A 19,436-nucleotide genomic window follows, 5' to 3' on the forward strand; every position below is an offset into this window, starting at 1 on the left:
AATGAGAAGTGGTGACAAGAGAATCAAGGCAGCGCTTGCTTTACAAAAGGCCGAATAAAACCAAAATGCAAATGTAGGAGGCCTCACCAACCAGCAAACAAGATAATGTCCAAGGAAGTCGGTATCCCAATGAATCTATCACATTTCAGCTGTATTTAGCTGTTGGAAATTTGTGACCATAGCCTTGTTTTTTCTAGACTTTACAATGCTCTGACCCCACATCAGGGCTGATGAGAAGTCCCAAGGTCTCCCATGTAGCTGTAGAGGGATGAATATTAGCAAATCCCTAAACTTCGCCATTAAATACTGGTTTAGAGCCTGTGTCATCTAGCACAGCCAACACAACAGTTTTGATGTTAGCCTTTCTCATTGTCCCACTGAACACTGTCAAACAGAACTGTGATGATATGGAAAGACAGGTTTCGAAGAGGTATACCGATTGCATGAGGTCATCGCACTTCTAGCTCAGGAACTCTGTTTCTACCATGGAAAACTACTGACATACAGACTTCTAATTATCCTTTCTATAGGCAAAAAAATATTAACAGTAGCAGCTCTTATTTGAATCACAGAAGCAACTGCAATTATCTCAGCGCATGAAAAGTCTCCATGTAGGCCATTAACTTTGTTAAATATTTAATCACTGTTTTGAAAGTCTTTCAAGAATTCAGAAGAGAAGCTGGAGTGAGTAAAGCTCATAAAATTACAGTTTTTTTCCCCTTCCTTTTGAACATCAAAATCACAAGTCTTGGTTTAATGATACTAAAATTACCACTATGCAACTTGTAAGGGTGACTGAATCGGCAGCAAAAGACATGCTGTTCTAGAAAATACACGCCAACAGCAGGAGGGGGAGGTCCCTATTTGCTACTTCCAGCATCTGTATGCAGAGAAGTACTTACAGTATTTCATTAGTTGGTTTCCTCATGGTGCTTTCACACTCTTTGGAGAAGCTGTCAAAAATGGAAAGCAAGGAATTTTGTCTGAAAGAAGGATGAAAAGAAAATTGAGTTTCAGTATGGATTTGGGCCAAATTCTCATCTTCTCTGCAAGTGATCTTCACAGACACGTAAGGTAAGCTAGAGTTGGCCTCGTGGCAGCGTGAACATTCACGTAGACCTCTGGAAGCGGGGGGGAGAAGGCTGCAAGTGCTGCGACAGTAGGCAGTACCTCACAGCAGGTATAAGGATGATCTTTCAGCTCGGTTATTGTTTATGACATATTCCTTATCGTGAAATAACTTGAGCTGGAATTAAAAGGTATGTTTTGCCTTATGAAATACTCTATTGAAGTGGGCCAGATTCTCCACTGGTATGAATGGTAGCAGTCATGCTGGCTTTTGAAGTGCATGTTAACAAATGCTGGGAAGCTGGCGTGATACACTATTTTAAAAACTGTTTGGGATCTGGAGGTAGACTTTATATGCTGGGAGTAAAGCAATTTGAAAAGTACAAGTTGAAAGATGGCATATTTGGCAAAATCTCTGGGGTTGCGGCTATGAAAGTATGGGCCAGGTACACTACCAGCATCAATCCAAACGGCTTTGACCTCATTGCTGTGACAGTAGAAAGAGCCAGCAAAAACACTATGCTCTTTTGGGCACCTTTAAGAGAATCAGACACCTGGAAACTTACAGAAAGTTTTATATATAATGATAGAAATAAGATACCAACCTAAGCCCCTATGTGATGTTTATAAATAACAGGATGGCAACAGAAGTTGTTTTTTCTTGTGAGTTTTTTGAATATGTGGTATAACCTGCTTTCCTCCCCACCACACACACATTCAGGCCAGCAAAAGAAAGTCTAGGGAACTTAATGCTACCTTCCACCTCTCTTACATTGCTCAGGGAATGAGCACACCACCAGCTGTACCCCAGAAATCTCAAGAATATTTGGTCTGAGGACTTTATTTCCCTAATGTCTGTGATGCTGACTTAAGTGAACCTGCTTGCCCAGTCAGATGTATGTTAAGACCTTGTCACCATATCTCACTGATCAGAGAGTGCAGTCTATAGGTGCTAAGGAATGGGATATGGGGCAGGGGTAGTAAAAACCGGGTGGGATGATTGTATGTGGAGTACAGGGCAACAGAAGGGGGTAGGAGGAGACAGAAACAGGCTATATCTGCATGACCATGAGAATACATAACCACACCAAGACTCTTCCCTGTGTAACATGGGATGGTCTTGAGAGGTCTCAGTCTCCGTAGCCTTCTGCTGTCATCAGTAGATGACAAGGAAAACAGCCAGAGATCTGCCCCTCGTTCCTTTGTAGTAGCTGGTCCTACAGAAGATAACAGCCTGCTGTTTGTACGGATTTTTCCAGCGGCCAGGGCTGTGCAGGTAGGTAACCCACCAGCACTGCTCTGAATCCCGCTGATGCCCCAGTTAGGAGAGCAGTCTAGTTTCCTGATCTGCAGGTTTGTTTTTTTTTTTCCCCAGTTTACTAAGAAAACAGTCACTAAATACAAGAAAGTGACTTACTACAGCACCCCTGTTTTTATAGAGCATGATCACGTTGCAAAGTCGAGCACCTGAAAATTAACAGAATATCAGAAACGTAGTTACCTTCATCAGAATGAATAATTTTTTTTTTTTTGCCCCGGAGTTGCTTCTGCATTTAATACACTCAGAGACTTCATCTGGGACTGAATCAGAGTTCAGTAGCAATGGAAACCCTTGATGGTAGAACCTTTGCTCTGTTCTTGCAGAAGCAGGAACCACTTAGTAAAATGAGGTAGGCAGAGAAAGCATAGCATCATCCCTAATTTTACCCTAAAGAATTCAATCCTACTCCTGCCTTTGCAGCGCAGTCCTGATGTGATGGCATGCAAGTCACACGGATCCGGCGTCTCACAAATGACTGCTCAGTATATCTTTTCTCTAGCCTTCATTTGAGACAGACAAGAAGTGAGGCATCCTCGTAGCTTCAACTAAACTCATTTGGAATTGCTTTGGCTGCCTAAAGCCAACTGAGGGTTGACTTCTTTGAAACAAAAATGCTGAAAAATTGGCTCCAGTTGTCTCAGATTGACTGCCCCGAATTAGCAGATGCAAAGCTCTCTCTGCACCATGGTTTCCAATTGTGGGGAGAACAATACTGCCTGTTATCTGAAATGACTGGAACTAAACCGAGTAACCTCTTTCTGTAGGCTTGTGTTGGGTCCTAATTTCGGTGGGCAATTGAAAGCCTGCCTTTTCTACTAGGTCATCATATCACTTGCCTTAAATAAGTTACACAGCTAAAGGCTATGGGGGGTTCTTTTTTTTTTTTAGGGCAACATGCTATTGATGGAGATCTATCCTCTGTGTGCCAGTAGGCTTTTTAATTGAGATACCCAGAAAAATATAAGGTTTAAGCAAACTTAGAACAATGTTGCTGCTGGCAGATCCTGGTCACTGGGAACCATTGCTGTTCTAAAATAAATGGAGATAATTTTCCTGGCTTTAGCAGAGATCTGTCGTTTCATGCGAGGCCTTGCAATGTACCACAGCTTCCTTGTAACTGGAATAAGGATAATCAAACCTCGTGAGCTGAATGAAGCAGAATTGCCATTTTGGAGCTTCTGAAGTACTGCAATACAATAATGTGCTATTCAGACTTACTTTTCTGTCCTGAGATTTCGAAAAGCACAGCAGTGGCTGGGATATGTTAGAACAGCTTCTAGAAGACTGCTGAATTTATCCAGCGGCGGCAGTCTCTTTAATGAGTAAGATGACGTTGCATTTAAGACTTGAATAGCCTCGAGCCCATAACTAGGCAGGGACTCCAGCGCTGTTGAAGAAATATCCCTGCGAAATAAAGACAGCATTCTCTTTTCGTATGTATAAAAATAGCACCAAAGCATGACAGTAGGTAATGGTGAATTGTTTTTTCACAAAGGTCTAAATCTGCAAAGCCACCTCAGCACCTGATACCCAGCTCAGAAACATGGTCTGTGAAACCACGGAGCAGCAGGGTAAGAGCATCCCTGTAGCCCAGGAGCCCCCGTAAGGCAAGCAGCTGGCTTTGTCCTGGGAAAACTGAACCCCACTGCTCCAGGGGTTGTGCTTGGACCTCTCTGTTTGAAAGCCACCGTGCACAGAGTCAGGGACAGCTCCTCAGGCCAGAAAAAGGGAGACAAAGTGGGAGAATATGACTCTCCAGCCAGCTAATGGGTAGGACACCCTCCTGGCTCTGAAGGGCTGTTCTAGGTGTTTTAATGAAATGGTTATTAATTAAAACATAAAAGAATCCATCATTCTTGCCAAGACAAACTTAAGCAGTTTGGCTCAGAGTAACTTCAGGGGGGCTGTTTGTGTGAGGAAGGGCCATCAACATGACTAAGGATTTTCAGAGTCAGGCCGTTAAACAGAGGAAAAAAGGCTACAGTTGTGAAAGTGATATTAGTAATGTCATGTACTGTAAAGCACCAGTAAAAGGAACAAAATGGCACGTGTGGCACAAAGTGCTAATTACAGAACCACCCATTGTGGTTTATTGCATGGAGTTACAGCCAATGCAGCCCTCCAGTAAGTGCCTGATTAATAAATCATGAGGATGATAATAGTGTGTTTTATTTGGCACAGGCTTACAGCATGCAATCAACTAGTTCACTTTTATAACCAAATTCTAAAATAATATATTGTAAAAACATACTCATCCTACCAAAAGACAAGTTAGTTTGCAATGTCGGAATATAAGGCACAGGAATAGGATCAGGAGGATCCGACACAAATAAAGCAACGGCTGAAATATGAGGCGGAGCTCAATGCCAGCGCTAAAACTGGCTGGTATGCATCTGTCATGGTGCAAACCAAAGCTTCCGCCCTGTAATTTCATGGCATCTCGTTGACGTGTTTCCATTTTACAAGCAGAGGGTAAGAGATCAAGTCTCCTTCCAGCCTCAAAGCCCCTGCTTGCTGGGATGACGTGGCCCACGTAGCCCAGCGTGTTCCCAGGGGACACCTACACACTCAGCCAATGGGGCGGTGGGTACTTACAGGACATCTGGCCCTGTGGCCCCTCTCAGGGCGTCGTTGTGTATCCACCTGAGGTTCTTATTGTCCTTCAGGATTCTGTGGAATCAAACATTAACTCTCTTTACATCTGTATTTTAAATTAACCCTTTGGTTTCTTCTTCCCATCTTCCCATCTATTTCAATCCTTTCTCCCACCACAGCGGTGGTTGTTGCAATATACGGCCTGGGAGTGCTTGTATTTCTCATGCGACCTTTCCCTCCGCTGATGCCATCAGACTGTTATCATCTACTCTTAATTCTGATTGCTTCCCATTTCTTCTGACTTAGGAGCAACCAGTCTGGTTCCTTCACTGCAGCAGCAGCAGTGTACAAAAATGCAGCAGAAGTTTTGCCCAAACCAAGAGGCTAGTCCCAGACTGTGTGAGTGATTTAAAAACTATTGATGTTTCCAGATGTAAAATGTAGGTTCCTCAGTTTGGGCTACAGTTTCAAGCTTTCCGCTATTGCTGCTAAGTTTAAGAATTTATTAAAAATGATGAGCTTTATTAAAATTAATTTTATTAAAAATAATGAGCTTCTCTTGTAAAAACTGCAGCGTTCTACGGGATGGTGTTTCAGGAAAAGCAGTAAGTGCTGCAGGATTAACAACTGCGCCGCAATGACACTGAAATACACAGTTTTCTAATGGGTATCAGGAAATGCAAGACAGCCAGTTAAGCTGAAGGAAGAGCCTTTGGCTGCATTTGAACTATTATTTACTGTTTAAAAAAAATACCGAGGAGGGAAAACATACTCACAATTGATTCAGCTTTGTCCCATTGAAGGCATGGCTGTGGATATCTTCAAATCCATTTTTATACAATTTGCTGGGGATTAAGAAAAAGATGTGTAAGGGAAGAAGATTTGGAAAAGACGAGATTAGGTTATGTACTACAGGTTTCAAACCTTAATGCGGCATTCATTTTTATGATTAGAGGGCCTGCTTATGAAGAACAAAGGTAAGTATTGCAGGACTTATGTTAACTTGAAAACTGAGATAAAATTGCAGCTTAAATTCCCTAAGCACCGTCCTGTTTAGCTGTTGAAGAGAACTGCTTATGTACAGATCCTTCCTGCTTCGAGGGGCTTACCTGTGCCTCCCTTGGGCTGAGCTCCAGAAACAAGAGGTGAGTCCAGGTAAGCTCCTGGCACACAGACAACAACCTGGAGGTAGAAGACCTGGATTTTTGTGGTGGCACCACGTGTAAATGGAAGATGGCAAAGGCTAGAGAAGTGTCAGATGGAAAGCAACCCTAAAGCCTGGAGGCTGCTGCTGGATCGCAGATCCTCTGTGAACAGACAAATCTTCCAGCAGCCCAAGAGATGGTTTTGCAGAGAGGCAGGGGTGACTTGTACATCTTCCAGTGGTCAGCGAGCTACCGGCTCCTCCAAAGCACTGCTGCAAAGCTTGGTTAGTGCTGGGGAAACCTTGCTGTCCCCTGCGCTGCACAGGGACCCACCCTTGGTGCCACCCTGGGTGCTTGATCCCCCACCCTGGGGCCAGATGCCTACAGCCGGCGCTCTGCTGCACCTGAAGTCCAGCTCTTTTTCTTCATTAGGAGATCTAACCTATCGGTCTGATTTCACGGAGAAAAATCCGTTTGTGCTATTAAGTTCATGTTTCCAATATAATTTCAATATAATCATCTGTGTATATATATTTTTTCACTAATATTAAGCCCTAATAGAAAATCTGGTGCAAAATTTCTGTTGTTGCTTTTCCACTTGTTTTTGGGAGAGCAGAAACTGGGGCTATGGAGCCTGCTCCCAAGAAAAGCTGAAGTGTGGGGAGAGCTTGGCTGCATTTGATAGGAGAAGGGGTCTATCTCAGCACAACGCTGAAATTAGTGATCCTCTTAAAAACCACAACGATACGTAGGATCGATTTTCCCATCCCCATGAAACACTAACTGTTGGAAAGACTAAATTAGCTATTTGTAGTGTGAAGTATTACTGCAGGCTGACTTTACACCTTCACAGATTACTTGTGTTTTACCAGACCATGCTGTAACAACAGGAATTACTTCAGCTAATTACAGTTAACCACATGGGGTGGAGTTAACGTGTAGCTCTACAATTAGGAAGCCGCTGATAAGATAATTCTGTTCATGTTGTGGTGAGCTCCCTATCACAAAAGGGTGGGAGAAAAATGATCGTTGGCTGTTCCCTGAGTTAGACTCCCTCTCATTTAATACACTTTAGGGTTACAGTAAAGATTTTAAGCACCTTTCTCCATCTCCTGTCTGTTCATTTTCTTGCACCATTAACAGAATTGTAATTTTGCTGAAGTTATTTCGAGAACTTGTTGGTAGGAAAGAGGCTCATAAGATGAAATGATGCCCTAATCTAAGCAATTGCTCCTCTTTAACATCGTGTCAGAGTAGTCTTCAGTCACATTTATGTTCAGTTCCCCGAATGGTTTCAGAAGGTATTGGTCAATACATAAAATCCGTGTCGAAATTACTGTCATGCTGGCACATCAGCCTGACAAAGAGCCCAATCCAGTCAACTCCAGTTCTTGCTCATGTGCACAGCTCATCTGCAGCTGCAAAAAATTAATGGAGTTTTGTGCAGGGGGTTTGGTACATGCTTGTCTCAAGGCAAGGCTCCCCATTTGGATGTGTACTGCCTTTTAAAAATCAGCCTGGTCCGCAAAGGTTGGCTTTACTGGCCTCCACATTGCTGTTTGTGGCTACAACTCAAAGTAGGAGACTTGCTGCTGCCCTTAATTGCTCAGCTGGTCCTTCCTCAGGAGACCTGAATTTCAGCCACATCCTGCAGAAAGGCTTGTTCTGTGATTTTTTCCTATTTCACCACTTCTTTGTGGAAGTTTTTGTGAGGACAAAGGTGCTGCAAAATCCATACACGGTTCTTGCTGTGCTGGCAGATGACACCTCACCTTGGCTCTCTGCTGCTTTTTGTATTCCTCAGGTTGGGCATCTCACGTAGCATCAAACCCACCCATCTCACAGGTGGCTGTAGCAGTGACTCCACAGTTTGCTAAAAGGAAAGTCTTGGGTGTGGAGACTTATGGGAGTTGAATCAAAAGAAATCAGGGTAAGAACAAGCATCGGTACTTTGCACCAATTTATTCTCTCCCTTCGTCCTCTTCAGAGGGACCCTGTGCAGCTGAAGCTCAGCACCGTTAGGTCAGTAGTATCAGCCTGGCCAGCCCCTGAAAGCACTATTTCAAGAAACAACAGCCCTGAGGGAAAAAGAGAGACTTTGGCCTCAAATGCAGCTTTATGTCCTATTGATGGTTATTTTTAAAAACAACATTGCATGGAAGATGAGGATTTTGATTCCTCCTCCTATTTTATTTCCTAAATGAAGCTAGCTTTTGGATAAAACCCTGCTCTTCAGCTTGAAGAACACTCCTCCGTTTCCTAAGCATTTCAAATTTAACTCACCATACAGACATATATTGTATCGGGCTTAATTTCAAGATTTTTATAAAGTCAACCTGCTTTCTTCAAGCAGAAGCATTATCCTCGCAGAAGGAACTGGAGCTAGAATTATTTTACTCACAGTGTCAACGATTCATTGTTCATCCCCTGGAAAGCATTCTGCGGTATAGTTGTCATACGCAAGTTATCACAGAGCTCCCTTTGGGAGGGGGGGAAAAAAAAAAGTTTTTTTTGTCAGTGATCCAGGAACGAGATGGAAAGGACTCACAGCTGGGTTAGGGTGGGTCTCTACTTACAAGATAAAATGAGATTCTAATGAGAAGATCTGTGTCAGGTCTGGAAATTGCCTTATTCCAGTGTTACAAATGCTCCTAGAGAAAAGCATAATTCCTGTTTACAGGAGAAGAGATTACCACTGTGGATGCAACAAGAAGCTAACCCGGTAGGTCCAAGTTTAACAATGTGTTAAAAGGTGAGCGATGAATATAATAATTTTAAAGTAGGCTCCAATTGTGTTTGTAAGGCCTGTAAACATTAAGTTTTGTAGCATCCTGAAGCAGTGTCCTAGAGAAGCAGCCTGTGTTCTCTCTACATTAAGCACAAGGAAGAGATTTTTGTTACCCCTTTTGCACAGTACCTTGTCAATCTGAAAGCTTTATTCTAGAAATAAGCACTTAGCAGAACTAATTTGCAGACTTTACTACTGTTTTGTCCGTTACTGCCCTGGGTTTCTTCATTTTCTTGCCTATTGAAAGACCTGACTATTGGTTATCTCCACATTAAAGCTACTGTAAATGATGTACGTACTTCTAGTGTACCATAATGCATGGAAAAACTTCCTTTTACCTTATATGCCTCTCTGTAATTTGTCTACTCCTTTAGAGAGAAAAAAGCAAACAGAAAAGAAACAGAACTATTTCTTACAAGTATTTTAGCCTTGGAAGGTTTCTGAATGCTCCGTCCTCGATGTGCAACAGATTTTTCGTGTTCAGGATTAATCTGTAATGAGGGAAAAATATTTCAGTATTATAATATCATTATATTTGCGGGGGTCCTGAATTTTGCTTGCGATTGGCCTTGTTGGAAAACAGTCAAGTGCAGAATATGGCAGATGGCTCTCCTGCTGTGCACAAACTTTCTACAAATATACCATGAGTGCATTTTGAAGCAGTATTGGTAATAAAAATGGCCTTTAATTGTTAGGTAGCCGACAAAAGATAACAGCTCCTGAATTCTCACGGTTCACTGAGCTGAGATGATCTGGTTTGGATATCCTGGTCACTGGTGAGAGTTAGCATTTTGCTGTCATCTGCTGGTTCTTTGGGCTATGCGTTCTGGGCTCGTGACATGCCGAACACAGTGAGCTTTTGCTTTCCTGCAGGGGTTCAGCGGACCGAGCACACTGCCGGCACGATGTCTGTGCCTCGAACCCGTGGTCTTGGAGGGGGGGATAAGCAAGGAGCCCGAGCTCCGCGCATGTGTGTGCCTGCCTGGTCCCTGTCCTGCAATCAGATCCCTTTGCATCATCCCTTGTTTCTGTTGTATTACTGATGCTCTGCCTAGCCAGGAAAGGCAGTTCCTCAGATGGTTTAACCTCTTAAGGCACCATGGACTTCCTTAGAGCAGTGGCTAGTAGCACCAGATGCCTACTTACATCTGCAGAAACTGGGAGATGGAGATAAGTGTGTGAGAAATACTGTTTGTTAGTGGTTGCTCATAAAATGGGCAGACCCTCTCAATCGAGGAGCACTTTCTGCAGCTGTACTATCTGGTAAACCTGTACATTGGCATAAAAGCCCAACAGAACCATAGAATGGTTTGGTTGGAAAGGACCTTAAAGACCATCCAGTTCCAACCCCTCTGCCATGGGCAGGGATGCATTCCACCAGACCAGGTTGCTCAAAGCCCCATCCAGCCTGGCCTTGAACATTTCCCAGGATGGGGCACCCACACCTTCTCTGGGCAACCTGTGCCACTGCCTCACCACCCTCACCGGGAAGGATTTCTTCCTTACATCTAATCTAAATCTTCCCTCTTCCAGTTTAAAGCCTTGCCCCTGGTCCTGTCACTCCCTGCCCTTGTAAAAAGTCCTTCCCCAGCTTTCTTGTGGGCCCCTTTATGGCATTGGAAGCCTTCTCTTCTCCAGGCTGAACAACCCCAACTCTCTCAGCCTGTCCTCACAGGAGAGGTGCTCCAGCACTCAGATCATCTCCGTGGCCTCCTCTGGACTCACTCCAACAGGTCCATGTCCTTCTTGTGCTGAGGACCCCAGAGCTGAAGGCAGTACTGCAGGGGGTTCTCACCAGAGCAGAAGGGGAGAATCCCCTCCCTTGACCTGCTGGTCACCCTGCTTGGGATGCAGCCCAGGATAAGATAGCTGTAGCCCAGCTCCCTCCCTACACATGATTTACAAAATTCAAAGTTTTAGCATATGAAATTGCAACAAGAGTTCAAATTCAAGAATGTCGGTGAACCCACTTGCCCTGATCATTCATTGAAAGTGGCATTGCGTGCAGCTGGGGACATCAAGTCCTTGCAATGTGAGGCACATAGAGCATTCAAGATTCAATCAGCTTTTCTTGCTAGCCTCCTGTAGCTCTTTAGTGATCTCACTTAGCTTTTCGGTTTTGGAAGACAAGCAAATGACAAGCTATCCACAAACTGTAGGTGAATGCATGGGGTCAATACTTTTATTCCTTCCCTAAACCCACCATTGATTCTGGTGGAAGTTGGACCCAATCAGAGGTGGACAAATCTATGTCTCTTGCTGATGTGAGTAGCTGGCTTCAATGGAGTTCACAGATAAGGGGAGGGGGAAGAGATAGATTTGCCCTCACTGAGTTGCACTATTTTTAAGTCACTCGCTGATCACGCTATGTGAAAAAGGCAGTAATGAGATATTGAATCAAATTCATAGTTTCCAATTTCACTAATATTTCAAAGCATACTCCTAGTAATTGCTTTTAACTCACTCTTTCTCTCAGATGCATGTGCTATGCAGGTCAAGTTTAAAATCAGTACATGTTCTGTTTGAGAAATATTTTAGCGCCCAAAAGAAGAGCTATGCATACTAAGCAGATGTATTTAAATACTGTAGGGCTTCGAAAACTGCATCTTCAAAAAGGAAGATTTTTCTCATCTGTTGTCATCTCGAATTATTTCCCTGCTTAGAAAGCTTGACAGTGCCAGCAGAAGTAGACGCAGAGCTCCCCTCCTGCCATTGACCTCACTGAAAGCAGTGGGACTTTCTATGCCTGGATGTCTTTGCATGGTTTAGATCTCCAAGGCTAGACCTTACAGAGTGCTCACTATTTAATACGCTACTTAGGAGAGAAACGTTTCTCATCATAGATCTAATCCAAAGCCAACCAAAGTAATAGAGAAAGATTTGGTCCAAGAATACTTCTCTGCAGACTGTTGACTCCTTGATGATCCTAAATCATGACACAGATGCTGTTTTTTAACTGATGCTTACATTTCAGACAAAGTGGGAAGGCTGTCAAATGCGCTTGCTTCTATCCTCTCCAGGGAGTCACTCTGGGAGATTTCACTATAACAAAAAAGGCAGACGCAGAGCAATACGTTAACAGAAAAGATACCAGAAATCAGCTTTAAACTCTGTATTTCCTTCTTTTATACCTAGTTGTTCAACCCCCCGATACCGATTCTGGTTTGGCAGCAGTGTCCGTGCATCCCCTCAGACATCTTGAGAGCCCGTGCCAGTAGGGTTTGAGAGAGGCCAGTGTTTTGCTGTCTTGGCAAAAAGGAATGCCAACCTTTTGGAATAAGTATCTCCGTAACAGCCAGTCTCCATTTTCTCAGTAAATTGTAGGTAAGGTAGTGACTAAAGGCCAGAACTACTGTAAACGGAGTGAGCCCAAGCCTGTGAGCCTTTTGCTCCTACCATTGGTCCTGCTTAGTGAATTTATTCGCATGGGCAAGGATGTAGATAATGTTCACAGGGCTTTATACGCTATTATTAAGTCAGGATGGTGGTCATCTAATCCACAGATGTAGAAATACACAAATATGCATTCAGTGCACTTTATGAATAATTGTTAGATTTAGGTGCCATTTTCATTACATGCATGCAAACTGAAAGCAAGCGGCTCTTTTTCATCATTACACTGACCAACATGACTGTTTTTGTAGGCTCTGTTGGATTTTAATGTGCAGATGCTCCTATTCCCCACGTCTACTTAAGAATAACCAATGCTGAACACACAGGGAAAAAAAAAATCCACTTATTTGATGCTTGTTAAATGCCTGCTAGATTAAGATTTATGGGGCTACACAAAATTGACTCCTGAAAGTAAATAGTTTATATTGGGGCATATATAGGGGAAAGGTCTTCAAAACAGCGTTTTTCTCAACCAGAATTGACTGGAAGGGCACACAAACTAAACCTAAGATTATACATTGTCAAGAAAAAAGTGTATTCTAAACAACTGGAATGTATCTACAAATTCAGAGTTGGTATTGTCACAGTCCTGAGAGTTAACTTATTTTGATTATAATTACAAGAAAACAATTTCTTTTGGTGTTGATATAAAACCCCTTAGACCAGAATGAATTGTTTTTTTCATTTGTAGTGGCAAAGGGGGATGCGCACAAGAAATCATATATTAAACATTTATGTATTTCTTACAGAAATATTAATGATTTTTTCCATAATCAGAATTCAGTGAGGTTGTTATTTTTGGTATTGCAGTAGTTACTCATAAATGAAAGATGGATGTAGAACAAGTGGCCTGCTGGGTCCCTGATCCTCAGAGACGCACGAGCTGGGAGGGAACAGTGCCTGCTTGCAGAACTTCAAGACTCTTTCAGGTCTGGGGTCTGAAACGTGGTCCTTCCATGGGATCCCTCCTGTCTGCTACTGCCTTACCATTTACATACGTTGAAATGAATTACAGCAGTGAGAATACTTTATCATCTGATTTGCAGATGGTGATGAGTTGCCAAATAGATGATTTGGAGATTTATATTTTAAAAATACGTGTGTTTTTTTTTTTTTCAAAGTAATACTAGATCTCAATAAAATGATGAAGTGTTCTATAGATTTACTTCAGACAAATACATTGATTTACGCTGTTAATTTGGAGAGATACATTAAAAGGACACAAAGAAATCAATCAAATTCTCTTTATGGAAGGGAAAACGTCAATGAACAAAACATTCTCTGTGAAGAACAGGATATGCATACAGTTTGGGAAAGTTTAGCCTCAAGTCAAATGGGCAGGAGAAACTTGGTAGATTTAAGTTGGTCTCCCATCTGAAAATGGTAACTTCTCATCAATCATTCAGATGCAAGTGAATGCAAGAATACAGCACCATTGAATTGTACTATAATACTTTGTTGTGGTGGAATACATGCAGCGGAGTTTAGCTTATTTTCTACTTGCTAGAGCTACAGGAACACGTAAGTTTATAATTTGGCCAAAATTGTTTAACCAATGAGCGCTAAAAGCTAAACTAGTCCAGTTGAGTCTATTCAGGCATTTGCATTGCCCTCACCCTTCAAGGCTTTGCCTTCAAGAATGCACCACGAAAGGGTTTCCTACTTTCTGTCTTTATTTCCTTGAAAATAAATTATGTAACATCTAATATATATTTTACTATCTGATGCACTATGTGCTTTTCATAGGTGAAGAGAAGTAAAAAAAAAGGGCCCCTGGAAAAGAAAGTGGCATCATTTATGCTGCTGCTTATCTTCTGGGGGAGGTCATTCCCCTGTTCTGCATTGTACTGGGGTGTCATCCACTTTGTCCTTTAGAGACCACTCAATGCAGATAAAATAATAAATAATGGAGACTCAAGCCTGCCATCTTCCAGCTGCAATAATAACAGAAGTAAGGGTAAGGGTGGTCAGACAGGCTTTATGGTCTGAGTCCTTGATATAAAATAGGTACAAAGCCAAGGGAAGGGAAGCAACGCAGACCCAGTGTGCAAAATTACAGCACTTGTAAACCAAAAGATCCAAGAAAGGGTTCAGCCCTACTGACCCCCTGCCAAGCTTCTCTCTCGATGCAAAACTCCAGAGAAATATCTTATTTGGGTATTATATAAATGTATAATCACAGAATGCCATAGCTATCATTGCGGTGGTAATGTTTGATGGTAGAAATCTATCTCCTCTGTCAATGAAAAGCTCCTGTCATCAGCTATTACGCTGTATCCAGTTCTCTCCAACACGATTAATATTTCATTACCTGATCTGTTAACTGTTAAAAATCACACCTTTTCAAAGAATCTTTTATATACTGCTTATAAGAAAAGAAATGCTATGTTTATCCTTCCCCAGTGTTTTTTTTTTTTTTCACCAACAGTACGTTTTAGCAACACATTTTCACATTACTGTAAAAAGATGTTGTTTGGGATGGAGGTTTATGGTAGAACTTCTAGCAAGAAATTAAGGAAAAGCCTATGGAAAATGTCAACTTACATGATGAAAGCATCTCTGAGTCCTTCAAATGCGTGTGATGGGATTACTTTTATAGGGAGATGTGTAAAGGATCTGAAAAAAGAAGAGAGGGAGGAGAGGATTGTGAGACATGGGGTTTCCTTCTTTACGGATTGTACCAATACAGTAGGGACAAAACCAATAAAGCATAATGCCACTTTATTTTGCCTGCAGCTCTCCGTACCTCTGGGGCCTGACCCAGTTACGACTGACCTCAGCTAAACAGAATTCAAAGGATATTGGGTCAGTTCCTCAACAGCATACATTTGTGACTAATCACCATCAAATCAATAATAAACATAACCTATCAAGTAAATTAATAGCCTGATTGAAGCGGGCTGCTATATTCACAGTTAAAGGAAGCTATACGCTATTTAAAGTTAGTTCCTCAGAAAAAGTGGCTTTCACATAAAGCTTTCTTTATAAAACAGTATCTTTGCATTTGCTGGACCACGTTCTCCTCCCAGCAGCATCCCTGTAATGTTGCAGCGTGGCACCCTGAATTCATTGGCAATGCTCTGGCTGTGTACGAGTGCAGAAGACATCCAAATCAGGCCTGATATGGTGGATTTTAATATTTTTTTTTTTAAAATAAATTGCCTTTGTGTCGTTCGTTGAATAAAAGCAAGTATATATTTTCCTTTTTAATTTTTTAGTTACTCTGATTGAGAAGTTAATAATGATGTGGGATACAGATCTGCATTTTACCATTCTACTCCACATCTGGATCACAGTACTTTTACTAGCTGATTTATCTAGCCATGACCACACTCTGACCAATAACTGCCACAGGAAAATATTTAACATATTTTAAGACATTATCTCTGTGCAAACAGATAAGTGCTCCATTTTGCTTTATAATTAAAAATATCTAGTCAGAGACATTTGTTTCCCATGCTTAAAAACCCCTCTCAAGGTTTTTTGACTGAAATGTTTCTGTGCTATTCATATAACCTCCTTTTTTTTCTTTGTTGTCGTAATCCTTTATATGAAGACAACTAAAAGTGTTTATCGACTTTTACATATATGTAACTATATGTATTTTTTATGTATACACACATACGTCATGCTCACACAATATAATGGCAGGCTGTCACACATACATATGTCTTGAGGTTACAAATCTAGATGTACTAAGGAGCCTGGCAGTCAATTCCTAGCTACATTCCAAATAGTCTGTATGATTTGGGGCAAATTATTTTGTTTCCTTGCACCTTGACCCCCCATCAGTAAACCGGGAATAACAATGCTTCCCTTAAATTATTTTGTTTCCTTGCACTTTGACCCCCCGTCAGTAAACCGGGAATAACAATGCTTCCCTACCTATTCGGGATGTCATAAGGATATATATGTTTTTCACCCCACTGTGATTGGGCTATACCTGTCTCTAGATGGATGCTGGCAGGTTGTGTTTTGTGTGAGGTTTGGTTAAATTAGAAATGAAACTAAGCCATGTGTCTTGAAAAATGTATTTGCCCCTGAGGGGACGGACAGGTAGAGATGATCTGCAGTAGGGCTCGCTACTCTGGGCCAAAAGGAAAAGAACTTCAGGAAGGAGTAAAAAAGTAGAAGGTGAGGAATTCCTGCTCTATAACCCTGGCAGCAGGAACCTCTCATAACTGCACCATCAGCTGGGGCTGCTTGGAAAACAAAACAAACCTTTTGTGAAATTGTTTGCAAAAAAAATAATTATCATTTCCAAAAGAGAGACGTGACTGAAAGTGCAAAAAAAGAAAACCAGGTGTTGGTTTTTAATTACATCAAAATCTTCAGCCCAAGAGCCTCCCACCTCCCTGTGACATGCTGGCGAGCAGCATGGGAGCTGTAAATTCCCAAAGCGCGTGGCTCGGAGTGATCTGCTCCCACGGAGCGCCTGTCCCCCCTCCCAGCCTACAGAAAGCCTTTGGCAATGGTGCTCTGAGCTTCGCCACCTCAGCTATGCGATTAAATTTAAGTGGGATGACCCAGCACTTTGAATACGTGCTGTAGTTAAACTGCATGACGGCACTTAATCCATTCTGCATTTCAACTTCATTGGGTTTTGTTTTTTAATTCTCGTGAATTCGCCTTGATTGCTGGAACTGTGAACTCATCTGCATTGACATGACCTCGTCCCATTAGGCATCTTGCAAAACAGCAAGAACAAAGGAAAAAGCCAAATCACAATCAGCCTTCCCTCTTCATCCTTGAAATATTGGTGCAGCATGCAGAGACACTTCCGCATCGATAAAGACGTCTTAAACTCACCAAAAAGGTGAATGTTCCCATCCCTGTTCTTGTCCACTTTACCTTTGTGGTTTGCATCTCAAAATCTGCCTGTGTTAAAGGGAAACGTGTTCATTTAGATGTCTCTTTCTATACTTACATTTGAAGAAGATACTTCAGCTTGCCAAGCTCTTTAGAAAAATGTTCATCCTCTCCCAAGGATACAGTGGCATAAAACCACTATTGTCCTTTTTTTTTGCTTCTGGGATATAGCAGAGGCAACTTGACTCAACTTGACAACAATTTTTACCTGCTAAAAGATAAGCTTCTGCTCCCATGCTACCACGTAGACTCAAGATCCAAGAGAAGCTTTTGAGAGGTCTAGATGCCCAAAGGCCTCAGGGCCATTTGCGCTCCTGTTGATGAGGAACCAAAGCCCAAGCCCACTTCACAACGCTGGTGAAAATCTCTGTATTACAGAAGTCGCCTTTTTGCAAGAAGTGATTAGTTGAACTGATAATAAATAAAAAACCCCCCACAGGCTCTGTAGCAGTAAGTATGAGTGTGTTACTGTAGCTGGGTTGGCTGTTATATTTTAGTGTATTTTATAGGATTACTCATTTTTCTAATGCGCAAAAGGTGAATGCAGAAGGTAGGCTCTTGCTGGGAGTGGCAAACATTTTATTTTGCGATGTCCTTGGACTTAACTCAGAAGGACTGGGAACATTGATTGAAACTAAGACTGAAAACCCACCATTTTCCTAGGATTTCTATCAGCTTCTGGGGGCAACGCAAAGTGTTGGCATTGATTTTTAAAGCCCTGTGTTTCAGGCATTATCTACCTGAAATGTGACCTATGATGCTGGACATATCACACAGGCAGCCAAGGAGTGCTTTCCTCTAGGTGATGATGGGTGATACTTCTATGATCTTCTATGAAAGACACTTCGGTCCTGAAACTGAATTCCTCTGTCAATCCCAAGGAGCCAAATATGCCCCCAATGAAGACGTGGTAGAACTGTCTACTTCTTCAGGCTTTTGCCACAAAGCTTTGGATTTGGTGCCTGGTAATTTGGTGCCTAACCGTGTGCCACTCACCCTGCTGCAGAAGCCCCGCACACGGGCACAGCAAAGTGACCCTCACTATGAAATGAGGTTTTTGAAGGGGCAGAAAGATATTAGGTATCCAACGCCCATTACTGTACAGCTGGAGTTGTGTGCCTATCTACTCAGGCTTTGCTAAAAAACCCAAAAGTACATACAAGACTTCAAAAGAAGGAAAATCATGTTTTGTTTCAAAATATAATGGTGTATTAAAGATTATTTTTCTGCTGAGAATAAGAAGACACATAGCTGCTATAGCCAAAATGGCATACAAAAGTGTCTGGATAATGGAGTTTCTATAGCATCTGTGTAATGTCCAAATTAAAAACAGGAGCCTGAGAAAAATAGGGTCAATTCAGGAGTGGATAAAACACATCATTCTGCAACCTGTTGGAAGCCTTATCATTTTGAAAACTCTTCCAGCAATAAGAAGAATTGGCAAGAAACATAGCAAGAATAACTCGGGTAAAGAAAAATGGCTGAAATTTCCCTCCAGGATATATACTTGGGATATACCAAATTATCAAAAGTACATTTGGAAGCACAGTGCATTACAGCATCAGGGCTTGAATTACTTGGGTACAGCTGGAGACACATATTGGTGTTTATTTTCTTGACTGACCATACTAGTAAGGACTTTTCTGAGGTCTGGTTTCTGTGTCACAGTGGCAGCAATGGAAGGACGTGGGCACCCCAGGACCTCTCTTGGAACAACCTGGAGCAGGATTTTTTTTCCCCAAACTATACAGTGCAAGCACTATACTGCAATTCCTCTGGTGCACACAGGTACAGGTGTGACTATGAGGGGACAAAAGCAACTTTCTCCTGCTTTGCCTCTCTCACACAGAGCTGTGCAGGGGGAGAAGAGAGCTGAAAAGATCGGTAAAGTATGGAAAGAGAGGGAGTCAGTAATAACAAAGCTGGAAAAGCCATATGAGTAAGAGAGGGGAAGGAGTAAGAGAGGAGGAGACAACAGCTAAGCTGATAAGACGACACTAGTATGAAAATCAAAGGAAGAGGTGAAAGGAAAGTAAAAGAGATTGCATAAGAACTAAAAAAAAAAGAGCAAGAATACATGTACACCTGTAGGGTTAGCAACTACATTCATCAGTACAGCTTTGAAATTGTATGATGAATGTAAGCTATTTACAAAACCAAAAATTTAATAGTATAGTTCCAGGTTCAATATAAATCAGGTTGGATGTGGCCTGGCAGTAGAAGGAGCCAGACACGTCTGCAAATGCAGACTGAAAGA

The 19,436-nt window shown here is 42.0% G+C and overlaps 1 protein-coding gene across 1 annotated transcript in view; it reads right to left on the minus strand.

Annotated features, from left to right (window-relative positions):
- LHCGR (luteinizing hormone/choriogonadotropin receptor) overlaps positions 1-15,940 on the minus strand; it is an 18,887-nt gene extending 2,947 nt beyond the window's left edge. Inside the window, exons 1-10 of the mRNA XM_009701155.1 lie at positions 15,936-15,940; positions 14,855-14,926; positions 11,885-11,959; positions 9,334-9,408; positions 8,706-8,780; positions 8,531-8,608; positions 5,761-5,829; positions 4,985-5,059; positions 3,608-3,793; positions 903-983 (exon numbers count right to left, since the gene is read on the minus strand). Of these exons, the coding sequence (XP_009699457.1) occupies positions 903-983; positions 3,608-3,793; positions 4,985-5,059; positions 5,761-5,829; positions 8,531-8,608; positions 8,706-8,780; positions 9,334-9,408; positions 11,885-11,959; positions 14,855-14,926; positions 15,936-15,940 (791 nt within the window). The remainder of the gene's footprint in view (positions 1-902; positions 984-3,607; positions 3,794-4,984; positions 5,060-5,760; positions 5,830-8,530; positions 8,609-8,705; positions 8,781-9,333; positions 9,409-11,884; positions 11,960-14,854; positions 14,927-15,935) is intronic.
- Between the last annotated feature and the right edge of the window lie 3,496 nt (positions 15,941-19,436).

This window comes from Cariama cristata, unplaced genomic scaffold, assembly GCF_000690535.1.
Source record: "Cariama cristata isolate BGI_N322 unplaced genomic scaffold, ASM69053v1 scaffold9165, whole genome shotgun sequence".
Lineage (NCBI taxonomy): Eukaryota > Metazoa > Chordata > Aves > Cariamiformes > Cariamidae > Cariama > Cariama cristata.